Source organism: Phyllobates terribilis, unplaced genomic scaffold (assembly GCF_046119375.1).
Source record: "Phyllobates terribilis strain yellow unplaced genomic scaffold, ASM4611937v1 Scaffold_12__6_contigs__length_324123572, whole genome shotgun sequence".
NCBI classification, from domain to species: domain Eukaryota; kingdom Metazoa; phylum Chordata; class Amphibia; order Anura; family Dendrobatidae; genus Phyllobates; species Phyllobates terribilis.
Genome location: NW_027362772.1, coordinates 46063049 through 46077152, shown reverse-complemented (window position 1 = coordinate 46077152; position 14104 = coordinate 46063049). Strand labels below are relative to the sequence as shown.

Genomic DNA, 14104 nt, shown 5'->3' with positions numbered 1-14104 from the left:
GTTGTCTCCACTGGACCTGTAACCAGGGAAGGCCGTGTGCGACAATGCTGCAAACCTGGGTGCGGCCCTTCGCCGGGGCAATGTCACACACGTGCCTTGTATGGCTCTCGTGTTGAACCTGGTTGTCCAACAATTTTTAGCCCACTATCCCAGACTAGATGGCCTTCTGCAGAGGGCACGGTCACTGTGTGCTCACTTCCGCCGTTCGCATCCCGCAGCTCAGCGACTTACATCTCTACAGAAGTCGTTGGGCCTGCCACTTCACCGGCTAAAGTGCGATGTGCCTACCCGGTGGAATTCAACTCTGCACATGTTGCAGCGACTGTGGCAGCACCGACAAGCCCTGGTGCAATACGTTCTGACGTATAGCCTGGGCCAACGAGATTCAGAGGTGGGGCAAATCACGCTGGAGGAGTGGTCTCAGATCAGGGACCTATGCACCCTTCTGCACAGTTTTGAAATGGCGACGAAGATGTTTAGTGCTGACGATGCCATTATCAGCATGACTATTCCGGTGATTTACATGCTGGAGCACATGTTAAACAGAATTTGGAGTCAGGTGGTGGCACAAGAGGAGGTGGAGGAAGTAGAGGAGGAGGAGTTGTATGCGGAAGGGCTAACATCTGCAAGGTCCAGACGGTCGGCAGCACCAAGGCGGCAGGCATGTGAGGGCGGGGGAGATGATTTTACCAGGGCGCATGGTAGCAGCCAAACTAGTGAGGAAGGTGCAGGAGCCCAGGAAGAAGTGGAGGACGAACTGATGGAAGACTCATCAGATGAGGGAGACCTTGATCACATTTCTGTTGTGCGAGGTTGGGGGGAGAGGACAGAGGAAGGAAGCATGATTGTTACCTCGCCACCAACACAACAGGGACTTGGTGCTCCTGGATGCGCAACACACATGAGTGCCTTCTTGCTGCACTACCTGCAACATGACCCTCGAATTGTGAGAATTAGAAATAATCCTGACTACTGGGTTGCCACACTGTTAGATCCCCGGTACAAAAGTAAATTTGCAGAAATTATTCCTGCCATAGAAAGGGATGCACGCATGCAGGAGTATCAGCAGAGACTGTTGCAGAATCTTACATGTGCTTTTCCACAAAATACCAGTGGTGCACGTAGTGAATCTCACAGTTCCAACTTGCCAACCGTGGGACCGTCAAGTGTTCAGCACTCAAACCGTAACAGAACCACAGTATCTGCTGGTAACATCAATTTTGCGGAATCATTTCACCACTTTTTTAGCCCATCCTTTGCAAGGCCACAGGAGACAAGAAGTCTGACACATAGTCAACGCCTAGAGACGATGGTACAGGAGTATCTCCAAGTAAACATTGAAGCCACGACTGTGTCACTGGACCCTTGCTCTTTTTGGGCTTCCAATCTGGATAAATGGCCGGAGCTAGCCACTTACGCCTTGGAGATCTTGTCATGCCCCGCAGCCAGCGTTCTGTCTGAACGTGTGTTCAGCGCTGCTGGTGGTGTGCTGACAGATAAGCGCACGCGGCTCTCCACTGATAATGTAGACAGACTAACGTTCATAAAGATGAACAAATCATGGATCCGAAACGACTTTTCTACCCCTGTGTCATCCTGGGGAGAGTAAAAGCTTGATGATTGGTTAAAATCACCCTACCAACCGTTTTAAGCTTTCAAATTACTAATCATGTTTATCTGTATCTTGACTGGAAAATAATTTGGGCTTTGTAGCAGTGTGCAGCACTGATCCTATTAGGCCATCTATAATAAGCTTCACCAGATTTAAAATTAAAAATAATTTTTAGCTGCATCTAGCCCGGAAAATAATTTTGGGGCTCCGATATGCGCAAGACACATAAGTGCCTTCTTGCTGCACTACCTGCAGCATGACCCTCATATTGTCAGAATTCGAAGTAATCATGACTACTGGGTTGCCACACTCTTAGATCCCCCAAACTTTTCGATCAACCTTTTCATTTTAATAAAGACCAAAAAAATGGTCATTTTTGAAATTATAAGCATTAGCAGGTTGTTAGAAACTGAAATCAAACAGTTTTCAACTCAAAACTTTATTCTAGGTGATGTTACATTTTCACATAGGACCCCTTGTTCGAAAGGAGCTTCTGAACTCTCTCGTCCATTGAATTTGTCAGGTTTTGGATGGTTTCTGCTTCAATTGTTTTGCATGAGGACAGAATACCCTCCCAGAGCTGTTGCTTAGATGTGAACTGCCTCCCGCCATCATAGACACTCCTTTTAATGATGCTCCAAAGGTTCTGAATGGGGTAGAGGTCAGGGGAGCATGGGGGTCACACCATAAGTTTGTCCCCTTTTATGCCCATATCAGCCAGAGATGCAGATGTTTTATGTGCAGCATGAGATGGTGCATTATCATGCAGAAAAATGATCTTGCTGTGAAATACACGGTTCTTCTTCTTGAACCATGGCAGGAAGTGCTGTTTGAGAAAATCCACATACATTATGGAGTTCATCTTTAGCGCCTTCAGGGATCCTAAAGGGGCCGACAATCTCTCTCCCCATGATTCCAGCCCAAAACATTACTCCACCTCCTCCTTGTTGGCTCTGTAGCCGTGTTTGCGTGGGGTGTCCATCAACCAGCCATCCTCCACTCCATTCATCTGGACCATCGAGCGCTGCACGGCACTCATCCGTGAACAAAACAGTTTTGAAATCAGTCTTCATGTAATGTTTGGCCCACTGGAGCCGTTTCTGCTTGTGTGAAGTGGATAGAGGAGGTCGACAGGATGGCGTATGCACAGCTGCAAACCTCTGAAGGACCCTGCATCTTGTTGTTCGGGGAACGTTGGAGGCACAAGCAGCTTCAAAAACTTGTCTGCTGCTATGACCAGGCTTTTTTGCCGCTGCTCTTTCAACCTGACGTAATTGCCTGTAGGAAAGAGTCCTCAATTTGCCCTTATCAGCACGCACACGTGTGTACTGTGAATCAGCTACATACTTCTTGATTGCCAAAACACTTCATCCTGATCATCGCACAATGTTGATTGTAGTCATGCCTTGACCTAAACACTCCACAATTTGTTGCTTCTCAGCAGCCGACACATCCTTTTTCTTTCCCATTTTGGCAGAAAATGTAGGCTGCTTAATAATGTGAGAGAGCCTTCTTAAGTAGTCTTGCCTTTCATTGGACACACCTGCCAAACTAATTAGCACAGGTGTCTGCAATTGCTTACAGTGATATAAAGAGCCCTGACACACATCACCATCAATGAGTTTAACTGACAAACAAACAAATTCTTCCCTTATCACTCCTAAACACTTTTTGCATAATAATTTGGAACGCGGTGTACATGTGCTTTTCCACAAAACACCAGTGGTTCACGTAGTGAATCTTACAGTTCTAACTTGCCAACCGTGGTCTGTATGGAATTGTTCAATAAAGGGCCCAAAATTAAGATAACATAGATGGGAGAGGTCTCTATGAATAGGAATTCCTAAGTATTTGATACCCTGTGAGGGCCAGGCAAAGGGAAAGTTGGACTGGATGGAATCCTATATGGATTTAGGGAGGGAGACATCGAGGGCCTCAGACTTCGCTGCATTGATTTTAAAATTTTACCATGTAACAAAGTGATCTATTTCAGCCATAACAGCAGGGATGGATATATGTGATTGAGTGATATATACTAGGACATCATCAGCAAATAGAGAGCACTTGTACTCGGTGCCTCCCACCTCAATCCACCTAATATTGGGGTTATGGCGAATTGATGAGAGCAGGTGCTCCGTCACTAGGATGTATAAGAGAGGGGACAGAGGACATCCCTGCCTTGTCCCATTGGTGATTGTGAAAGGTGATGAAAATGTTCTGACGCACCCCCTGGGCCTTGGGACACCCGGAGCCGGACCCTTTTTGGTGGATGCTGGTGGTTGTAGTCTTCGTGGCGGCGATCCGGTTCCGTGGCTCAGGGCGGTCAAACCAGTGGCGGAACTATTTATGTGGTTTTGATGTTTAAATGTCCGACTACGCCACCCGTGGATTGCGGTCAGAGTGAACCGCCGCTACAGGGCAGACCGCTAAGGCTGGTGTTGTGGGTGCAGCAGAGCGTAGCATAACTCCCCACGGGAGGAGTATAGCCTCAGGGCAGTGTATGCGGAGGATGGGGGTGATGGTGCAGGGCAGCAGCAGTAACGACACGGAGTCAGTGATGCAGTTCAGGGCCTTTACTCACAGTTCTTATTATCCAGACCACGTCTGCAGGTAACGGCTGCCCACGTCGTACTGTGCTCACCAGGTGAGGGGCTCAGACAACTCCCAGATAACTTAGGAGCGCTTCACAGGACCCCCTTTGTGTGTCCTTTGTCTGGCCTTTCTTACCAACTCTTCTGTCCGGCTGCCTCGGGCCTCCTCTTGGTAAACTTGGCGCCAGTTTCCCTGACCCTATGTGGTGCCTTCCTAGCAGGTGGAGCAAGGGGCTGCGCCACATAAAATGTCAGAGCCTCCGGTTTCTAGCTGAGGGTCGTTTCCTGCCTCCACTAGTTCGGGGACCGGTCTCCCCCTTTGGCCTGACCCCTCCACGCAGGTGGATTCGGGCGTGCGGTGGCGACTCGCCCGTCCGCACCCCTGGGATCCCTTCATTCCTCGTTCCTGGAGCCTTCTCCGCTCCTCTTCCTTCCTTCTCCCTCTTGCAGGCCTGGGCCTCTGTTACTAGGCCCGCCTCCGGAGCAGAGCTCATGCAGAGCCCCTGCTCCCTGCTACTTCTGCTCAGACTTCTCTGCACTGAACTAAGATGGTGCCCACCTTTTATACTCCCTTCTCAATGCACCCAGGAACTGCTTCCTCCCTGCTCCTGCACTGCAGGGTTCCCCTTCCTCAGTGTTCCCTCCCCCCACTCCAGCCAGGGACAGGGACTGTCGTGCCCATCTCAGGGGCATATTGGTCGCCCTGCCCCACGGCAATGTGGTGTAATGCATGCAGGTGTCGGGTCCTGATCCACACTCCATCCTTATCTGAGAGTGAGATATCACACCTCTGGGTGAGGTGCAATACGTCTGTAGCAACCGAGCCCTCGGTGCTACAGTTCCATTTATCTTCAGCCTAGGTGACGTATTGTGATACAGGGCCGTGATTTTGGCTATAAAAGGGTCCCCTAGACCCCTACCCCAAGCTTTTTAAGAGAATCATATATGGCGTGCCAGGAGACTCTATGGAATGCTTTCTCAGCATCCAACGAGAGTATCTACTTACAAATTTTTAACTGCATCTAGCCCAGGAAATACTTTGTGCCTAGTAGCAGTGTCTGCTAGTCAGCGGATTATCCCGGCTGTTAAGCAAGCTACACCACCTGTAGTTTGGACACTTAATTTTTTCAAAGGAAATGCTTCGGCACCACGGGATACTCAGTGAAGAGCATCAGGAGGCACCCCAAGGCATAGGGGCTGGGACTGGCACTAGGATGCCTTGCGGTGGACAGCCGAGCTCGATCCTTATAAAAGCTTTTTAACTGCAGCAGCTTTAGTGGACGCTACTGGAGCTGGAATTACGCGGCTGCTGGCATGAGACTTGCCCTCCAATAGATCCTTGTAAATGGATTTAAAGTGTATTCATTCAAATTAGAGGGACAATTTAAATTAAAAAGCTTAGAGCTGCCTCCACCACAGGGGGGCTCTCTCGACCCACCAGCGGACAGGCACCGGTATTGGGAGAGGGGGGCTGGCCATCAGGGTTCACCGCGGCTCTGGCACAAACCCGGCGACACGGAGGTGGCACGGGCAGGAGCGGACTGGCCGTCTCGGCTTCTCACTTTTTGGATTTTAGAAGGGCATGACATGCCTATATCTGTGTCTCCCCCTCCTTTTACTCCTCCACCTCTTTTCTTTTCGCATGACTATATGTACTTGTCACTTTTCCATGTGTTAGTTGTGTCTTCTGAGCAGTTTGTCAGCTTTTGGACACCTTTGAAGGTGTTTTCTATGTGTTTCTATGTGTTTTTGTTTGCCTGCCATTGGTTTTAACGGTGTTCGAAGGTGTTCGACGAACAGTTCGACGAACAGTTCGGCGAACACATGGGTGTTCGACGAACCGAACCGAACTCGAACACTACGGGGGTGGCTCAACACTAGCGGAGAGCCAATCACTGTAATGCCACAACCAACATGGCTACAGCATTACAGTGCATGGCAAGCAATTCCTGCATGTTCATTGGCTATCTAAAGAGTGCTAAATATGCAGGGCGGGGACCCGAGTTCCCGCCAGAGCAACCCGGAAATACTCAGCTTGTCGAGCACCATGATGCTCGGGCGAGTACTGAGTAGTGTCGAGCACATTTACTCATCACTTGTATTCACCATTGCATTAGCTACACATAGATAAAAAAGGAAGCAGTTACCATAAAAGTCTGACAAGAAAGATTTGGAGCAGATGTTAGTAATGTGGAAATATTTCTAAAGATAGAGTGTTCTCAGAAAAGATTACGAAATCGTACTACAGATCTAATATATATGACTGGAGAAAATATCTGGACTTACAGAGACAGAAAAGCCATCGATACAAGCAGAAGTGCAAAAGCAACTGGTAGGTATATAGACGATTAATGCAATAGTATAATATGAGCTTGTAATAATTCTCTGTTGCACATGGCTTTAAGAAATGTTGGTAGCCTTAATAGGAATGTAACTGACTAAATAATTTGAAACTATTAAGTTTAGACACTAAGTGAAAAAAAGAATCATCTGCTCTGTTGCGTCAATGAAACCTCAAACTGAGAGCTCAAAATGGAATAGGAAACGATGAACTGCGGCAACAACCTGATACATGGGCAGGGTCTTTCTAAATGTAACACCGCATTCATTTGTCATTCTTTGGTCTCTTAAAGGGCTTCTTCACTATCTGTTTGAAGTCTCCCTTTGGCAAAAGGTAGGTTAAGTGTAGACTTTCCTCCAAAAACTCATTGTTAGGTTACATCAAAGCTGGATTTTGTAATTTGGATAATTTCCACCGATTTAGGTTTGTTATATTGGGGAAAAGATACTGTTTTAATTTTTTAGTACATGTAGAGCATCATACACACCATGTACACTTTTAAAAATGTTTAATCCTCACCATCCCCTCCAAAAAAAGGAGAATCAACCCAAACACATAAAAAACCTACATTATTTTCCTTGGAATCAATATATTTAAAGTGTATAATTTTAGTATGCATATTTTTGGTCCAAAACATTGGCGTTAATTTCACTTTAGGCGACAATGAAGAGCTTTATGCTTTTGCTCAGGAAAAAAAAAACCTGACACATGAAAATGTTTTATTATAAAGGAAGTCAATGCAAAATTTATTTCAAAGAAAGACTGCACATTTTTGGAAATTACACATTTGGATCCACTTGGAGAAATCAAAAGCAAAAAATTCCTTTTTGCTTTCTTAAAAAATAGGAAAACGTTTCGCTCTACAGATGCTAATTATAACTGATCAATATAGTCTAAAATGTAAAGTGCTGCGGAATATTTTGGCGCTATAGAAATAAAAATTATTATTATTTTATTACATTTAATTAAATCAAAGTAGATTAGAATGGTTTAAGGGAAAGAAATTACACAAAAAGCTTAAAATACATGATGAGGAAGGTTACCATAAATGTGAATGAAGCAAGTAACATACCACAGAGTCATGAAGAAATTTAGTAAAGTATTAAAGAAAATATATGTTATTGAATGAATATGTCTAAATATATAAACAAGCCAAAAAGAAAGCTTTACAAACAAGGCCAGTATCTTAAAAGTCACTAAGTTTTATTTAGAGAAATAAATGCAAGCTATAATAAAAGCACATAAAAAAGTGAGAAAAACCACTGGTGAAACCTTGGTGGGAGCACCCGGGTGGTAATAACAGTCTCTAATGTGCTAATGATAAGATATTAAATATTATCCTAGCTGCATAAATACTCAGAGGTTAAATATATAACTCTATGTAGCACACATATCTATAGGGTATCAAGTATGTGCATGATTATTAATGCTCAACATAACATCATGGCATGTAATATAATAAAAAGGCAACAGTGTACCAAGAAAAAAGGGTAAAATTATGCTGACATATAAGCAAAGCCAGCAGATGTACAATATCATCAGCACATAAATTAGCTCAGTAAGGACTCCAGGGTCCCACCACACACAACGCGCGTTTCACACTGAAATGCTTCGTCCCTCGTCCCTCAGTTTCACCAGTGTATTTTTTCCACTTTTTTATGTGTTTTTATTATGTCTTGTATTTATTTTTCTAAATAAAATTTACTGACTTTTAAGATACTAGATTCATTTGTAAAGTGCTCCTTTTGGTTTAATCATTATTTGTGCTTTACGGCCTTATGAATTTTGGGGCTAATGTTTGGTGAATTTAACATATATTTAAACAGGTTAATAAAGTGATTAGAGCAAGAAAAAAGAAATTGTTATTAACAAAACCATAATTGAAGTATGAAATACAAATAGTACTTATCAAGTAGCCATGATGATATGTACACAGATGGTCAAAATTGTTGGTACCCGTCGTTTAATGAAAGAAAAATTCACAATGGTCACAGAAATAACTTGAATATGACAATAGTAATAATAAATTAAAAATCTATGAAAATGAACAAATAAAAGTTAGTCATTGCTTTGCAACCCTGCTTCCACAAAATTTTAAAAAAAATTAAACTCATGAAAGAGGCCTGGACAGAAATGATGGTACCCCTGAAAATAATGTGACAAAATAGACATGTTAAATCAAATTGTGTCCACTAATTAGCATCACAGGTGTCTACAATCTTGTAATCAGTCAGTGGGCCTGTATATAGGGCTTCACATACTCACTGTGCTGTTTGATGACATGGTGTGTACCACACTCAACATGGACCAGAGGAAGCAAAGAAAGAGTTGTCTCAGAAAGAAAATTATTGACAAGCATGTTAAAGGTAAAGGTTATAAGACCATCTCCAAGCAGCTTGATGTTCCTGTGACTACAGTTGCACATATTATTCAGAAATTTAAGATCCATGTGACTGTAGCCTACCTCCCTGGATGTGGCCACAGGAGGAAAATTGATGACAAATCAAAGAGACGGATAATACGAATGGTAACAAAAGAGCCCAGGATTAAAGAGATTAAAGGTGAACTTCAAGCTCAAGGAACATCAGTGTCAGATCTCACCATACGTCATTGTTTGATCCAAAGTGGACTTCATGGAGATGACCAAAGAGAACACCATTGTTAAAAAAAATCATAAAAAAGCCAGACTGGAATTTGCCAAACTACATGTTGACAAGCCACAAAGCTTCTGGGAGAATGTCCTATTGACGGATGAGACAAAAATGGAAGTTTTTGGCAAGGCACATCAGCTCTATGTACACAGATGGAAAAATGAAGCATATCAAGAAAAGAACACTGTCCCTACTGTGAAACATGGAGGAGGCTCTGTTATGTTCTGGGGCTGCTGTGCTGCATCTGGCACAGTGTGTCTTGGATCTGTGCAGGGTACAATGAAATCTCAAGACTATCAAGGGATTCTAGACAGAAATGTGCTGCCCAGTGTCAGAAAGCTTGGTCTCAGTCACAGGTCATGGGTCTTGCAACAGGATATTGACCCAAAATACACAGCTAAAAACACCCAAGAATGGCTAAGAGGAAAACATTGGACAATTCTGAAGTGTCCTTCTATGAGCCCTGCCCTAAATCCTATTGAGCATGTTAGGAAAGAGCTGAAACATGCCGTCTGGAAAGGCAACCTTCAAACTTTAGACAACTGGAGCAGTTTGCTCATGAGGAGTAGGCCAAAATACCTGTCGAGAGATGCAGAAGTCTCATTGACAGTTTCAGGAATCGTTTGATTGCAGTGATTGCCTCAAAAGGTTGTTCAACAAAATATTAAGTAAAGAACAGTACTCTCATTTCTGTCCACGCCTATTTCATGAGTTTAATTCTTTTTTAAATTCTGTGGAAGCAGAAAAGGAATGTTAGACTTTCATTTGTTCTGTTTCAAAGATTTTTAATTTATTATTACTTTTGTCAGATTCAAGTTATTTCTGTGACCATTGTGGGGTTTTCTTTCATTAAACGAGGAGTACCAACTATTTTGGCCACGTGTGTATTTCAATAAAGCCTGCTGGTAAGAATAAAGTGACTTGTGCTACAAGAAGATAAGTAATGTATAAAAAAGCAGCAATATTTAATGTGAACCTAGTAAACCTATTGATAAATAAAAGGGATAAGAGCAAATAAGTGTTTCTATGTGTATAGACAAGTTATCTAATTCATGTAAATAATAATAATCAAGTAGGCATGATATATATGATAAAACCCAATGGTATGGAACAAAGTGATATGTGATACAAGGAAATCAATGATTGATAAATAAGAGGCAACTGTATATAATGTGCACATAGTAAACCTGTTGATCAAAAAGGGGGACATAAATTAATAGATAAACAAAAAGAGTCTTTACTGCACTAGAGATCTGCATGCTCCCTTGCGATTTGGTTTTGGGTCGAATCCATTACTTATTTTTTTCTACAGCCTTACATATGGTCAGTTATGGTATTTTAGGAAAATTTACAACTGTTTAATCCTAACTGAAGTAATAATGAGAAAGATAAGGCCAGCACTCATGAGTTTGGTCCTGATTTGTTTACTTCCAATTAAACAACTTGTTTGCACTTTCACAGTTAAAAGTTAATGATGAGTCAACAAAATTAAATTGGGGGAGAGGAGAAAATAATTAGACAGAATTTTATTTTTTTGCAAATAATTTTCTCAATTATTTTTTTCCAAACTCTATTTGAGTCAACTAATATCCTAAAATTTTCTAATAGGACAGTGAGAGCAGAAAGCTACAGTCATACAATATTACACATTTCATTTATATATATATCTTTTTTTATTTAACTTTCCAGAAAAGAAATACAAGAAAATATTCCTGACAGATATAACACAGAAAAAAATAATGGAGAATGTAACATATTTCACTTCCCTGGAAAATACCATCGATTCAGAATATACATATTATTATAAAAACAATACAAGAAGTGATGAAGAAAATGCCATTATTACTCAGGGCATTTGCTTTGCGGTGATCTGCTCAGTGTTTTGTTTGTTGGGAATGATTGGAAATGGTCTTGTCATTTGGTTCGGCTTCTTCAGGATGAAAAAGACAGTCAACGTCGTGTGGTTCCTCAGCTTGGCCGTCGCTGATTTCTTCTTTGCATTAACGTTTCCTGTGTACATTTCACAAATTTTATTATCAAATTGGTCAAAATTTTTGTGTATGCTAATGCCATTACTTTTTTATCTTAACACGTCAGTCAGTGTCCTCCAGCTCACGGTCATCAGTGTAGACCGATGCATCTGTGTCATGTTCCCGGTATGGTGTCATAACCACCGGAGGCCAAGATTGGCTTTCATCATTGCCCTGATTATTTGGATATTTTCATTGGCCCTGGCTACACCCTTCATAACATATCAAGACACGTTAAACAATTATGATGAAACGTTTTGCATGTTTGACATAGCTAGTTTAATTTCCATAAACAAGACAGTTTTTAGCTTTGTTTTCTACTTTCTTTTACCTTTTATTATCATTGTCTCCTGTTACACAGTCATTGTCTTGCACATGAGAAGGAAACGCATCTTCACATCTTCTAAGCCTTTGAAAACCATCGTGGCCATCATCATTGCATTCTTTATCTGTTGGTTTCCAAGTTACTTGTTTTCGTTTTATATAATATTTTCATCCATTTGGACTCATTTTTATGTAATTTATTATGGAGGTTTTATCGCAATGCTCCTAATAATCATGAATTCTTGCATTAACCCCATCCTCTACGTCTTCATTGGTCGAGATTTCAAGGAAAAATGTTGCGGATCATTCCAGGCTACGCTTGAGAAGGCCTTTATAGAAGACGAGGAGAAGGAAGACTGCGAGAAACAAGAAGGAAGTATAGCTCTTACAAGTGCACATACAGAGGACAAACAAGAAGTCATACAGTAGCATGAACTGGATCAAATATAGACTGTTAAGTTATTGCTAAAGGGATTTTTTTCTGTTTTTTCTTTTTATTAGTCATTTATCAAAAATAAAAAAGCTGAATTAGATAAATTTAACAACAGAGTAGCCTAAGTTAAAACACTTATCAATATGTAAGAATCAAATATACAGTACAGACCAAAAGTTTGGACACACCTTCTCATTTAAAGATTTTTCTGTATTTTCATGACTCTGAAAATTGTACATTCACACTGAAGTCATCAGAACGATGAATTAACACATGTGGAATTATATACTTAACAAAAAAGTGTTAAACAACTGAAAATATGTCTTATATTCTAGGTTCTTCAAAGTAGACACCTTTTGCTTTGATGACTGCTTTGCACACTCTTGGCATTCTCTTGATGAGCTTCAAGAGGTAGTCACCAGAAATGGTCTTCCAACAATCTTGAAGGAGTTCCCAGAGATGCTTAGCACTTGTTGGCCCTTTTGCCTTCACTCTGCGGTCCAGCTTACCCCAAACCATCTTGATTGGGTTCAGGTCTGGAGACTGTGGAGGCCAGGTCATCCGGCGTAGCACCCCATCACTCTCCTTCTTGATCAAATAGCCCTTACACAGCCTGGAGGTGTGTTTGGGGTCATTGTCCTGTTGAAAAATAAATGGTGGTCCAACTAAACGCAAAACGGATGGAATAGCATGCCGCTGCAAGATGCTGTGGTAGCCATGCTGGTTCAGTATGCCTTCAATTTTGAATAAATTCCCAACAGTGTCACCAGCAAAGCACTCCCACACCATCACACCTCCTCCTCCATGCTTCACGGTGGGAACCAGGCATGTAGAGTCCATCCGTTCACCTTTTCTGCGTCGCACAAAGGCACGGTGGTTGGAACCAAAGATCTCAAATTTGGACTCATCAGATCAAAGCACAGATTTCCACTTGTATAATGTCCATTCCTTGTGTTCTTTAGCCCAAACATGTCTCTTCTGCTTGTTGCCTGTCCTTAGCAGTGGTTTCCTAGCAGCTACTTTACCATAAAGGCCTGCTGCATAAAGTCTCCTCTTAACAGTTGTTGTAGAGATGTGTCTGCTGCTAGAACTCTGTGTGGTATTGACCTGGTCTCTAATCTGAGCTGCAGTTAACCTGCGATTTCTGAGGCTGGTGACTCGGATAAACTTATCCTCAGAAGCAGAGGTGACTCTTGGTCTTCCTTTCCTGGGGCGGTCCTCATGTGAGCCAGTTTCTTTGTAGAGCTTGATCGTTTTTGCAACTGCACTTGGGGACACTTTCAAAGTTTGCCCAATTTTTCAGACTGACTGACCTTCATTTCTTAAAGTAATGATGGGCACTCGTTTTTCTTTACTTAGCTTCTTTTTTCTTGCCATAATACAAATTCTAACAGTCTATTCAGTAGGACTATCAGCTGTGTATCCACCTGCCTTCTGCACAACACAACTGTTGTTCCCAACCCTGTTTATAAGGCAAGAAATCCCACTTATTACTCCTGACAGGGCACACCTGTAACGTGAAAACCATTTCCGGTGACTACCTCTTGAAGCTCATCAAGAGAATGCCAAGAGTGTGCAAAGCAGTCATCAAAGCAAAAGGTGGCTACTTTTTGAGAACCTAGAATATAAGACATATTTTAAGTTGTTTCACACTTTTTTGTTAAGTATATAATTCCACATGTGTTATTTCATAGTTTTGATGCCTTCACTGTGAATGTACGATTTTCATGGTCATGAAAATACAGAAAAATCTTTAAATGAGAAGGTGTGTCCAAACTTTTGGTCTGTACTGTATATTCATTTTGTTTATATAAAATACAAATTATTAACAAAATGACATTGCACTTGTCTATGTCATGGTGTTCAACTTATTCAAAATAGTAATATTTTGTTCTTGTTTTTTAACTGGAAAACATATATTTTCAGCTATGTAAATATTTAAAACTGACTTTCATTAAATATTTTGTACCTTAGCCTTTTACAGGTTCTTTGCTTCCCTGCATATTTCTAGCTGCAGAATTGGTTAGCTGAGAATCTATTAGAAAGCTGATTTTAACAGTGAGCTTGTAAGTCCACTCTTGTTTGCTGATTTACGACCACATGATAGTTCAGTTCAACTTCG

The 14104-nt window shown here is 41.8% G+C and overlaps 1 protein-coding gene across 2 annotated transcripts; it reads left to right on the top strand.

Annotated features, from left to right (window-relative positions):
* Window positions 1-6447: 6447 nt before the first annotated feature.
* Window positions 6448-12221, top strand: LOC141173034 (formyl peptide receptor-related sequence 4-like). Of its 2 annotated transcripts, XM_073657667.1 has the most exons (3): window positions 6462-6535; window positions 6837-6877; window positions 10885-12221. In XM_073657667.1, exon 3 carries the CDS (start codon window positions 10935-10937, stop codon window positions 11976-11978), a length of 1044 nt encoding a protein of 347 aa, XP_073513768.1. In that variant the 5' UTR covers window positions 6462-6535; window positions 6837-6877; window positions 10885-10934; the 3' UTR covers window positions 11979-12221. The 2 variants fall into 2 exon arrangements, with proteins under 2 accessions (XP_073513767.1, XP_073513768.1); XM_073657666.1 differs by lacking the exon at window positions 6837-6877 and having other exon boundaries at window positions 6448-6535.
* The last annotated feature ends 1883 nt before the right edge of the window (window positions 12222-14104 follow it).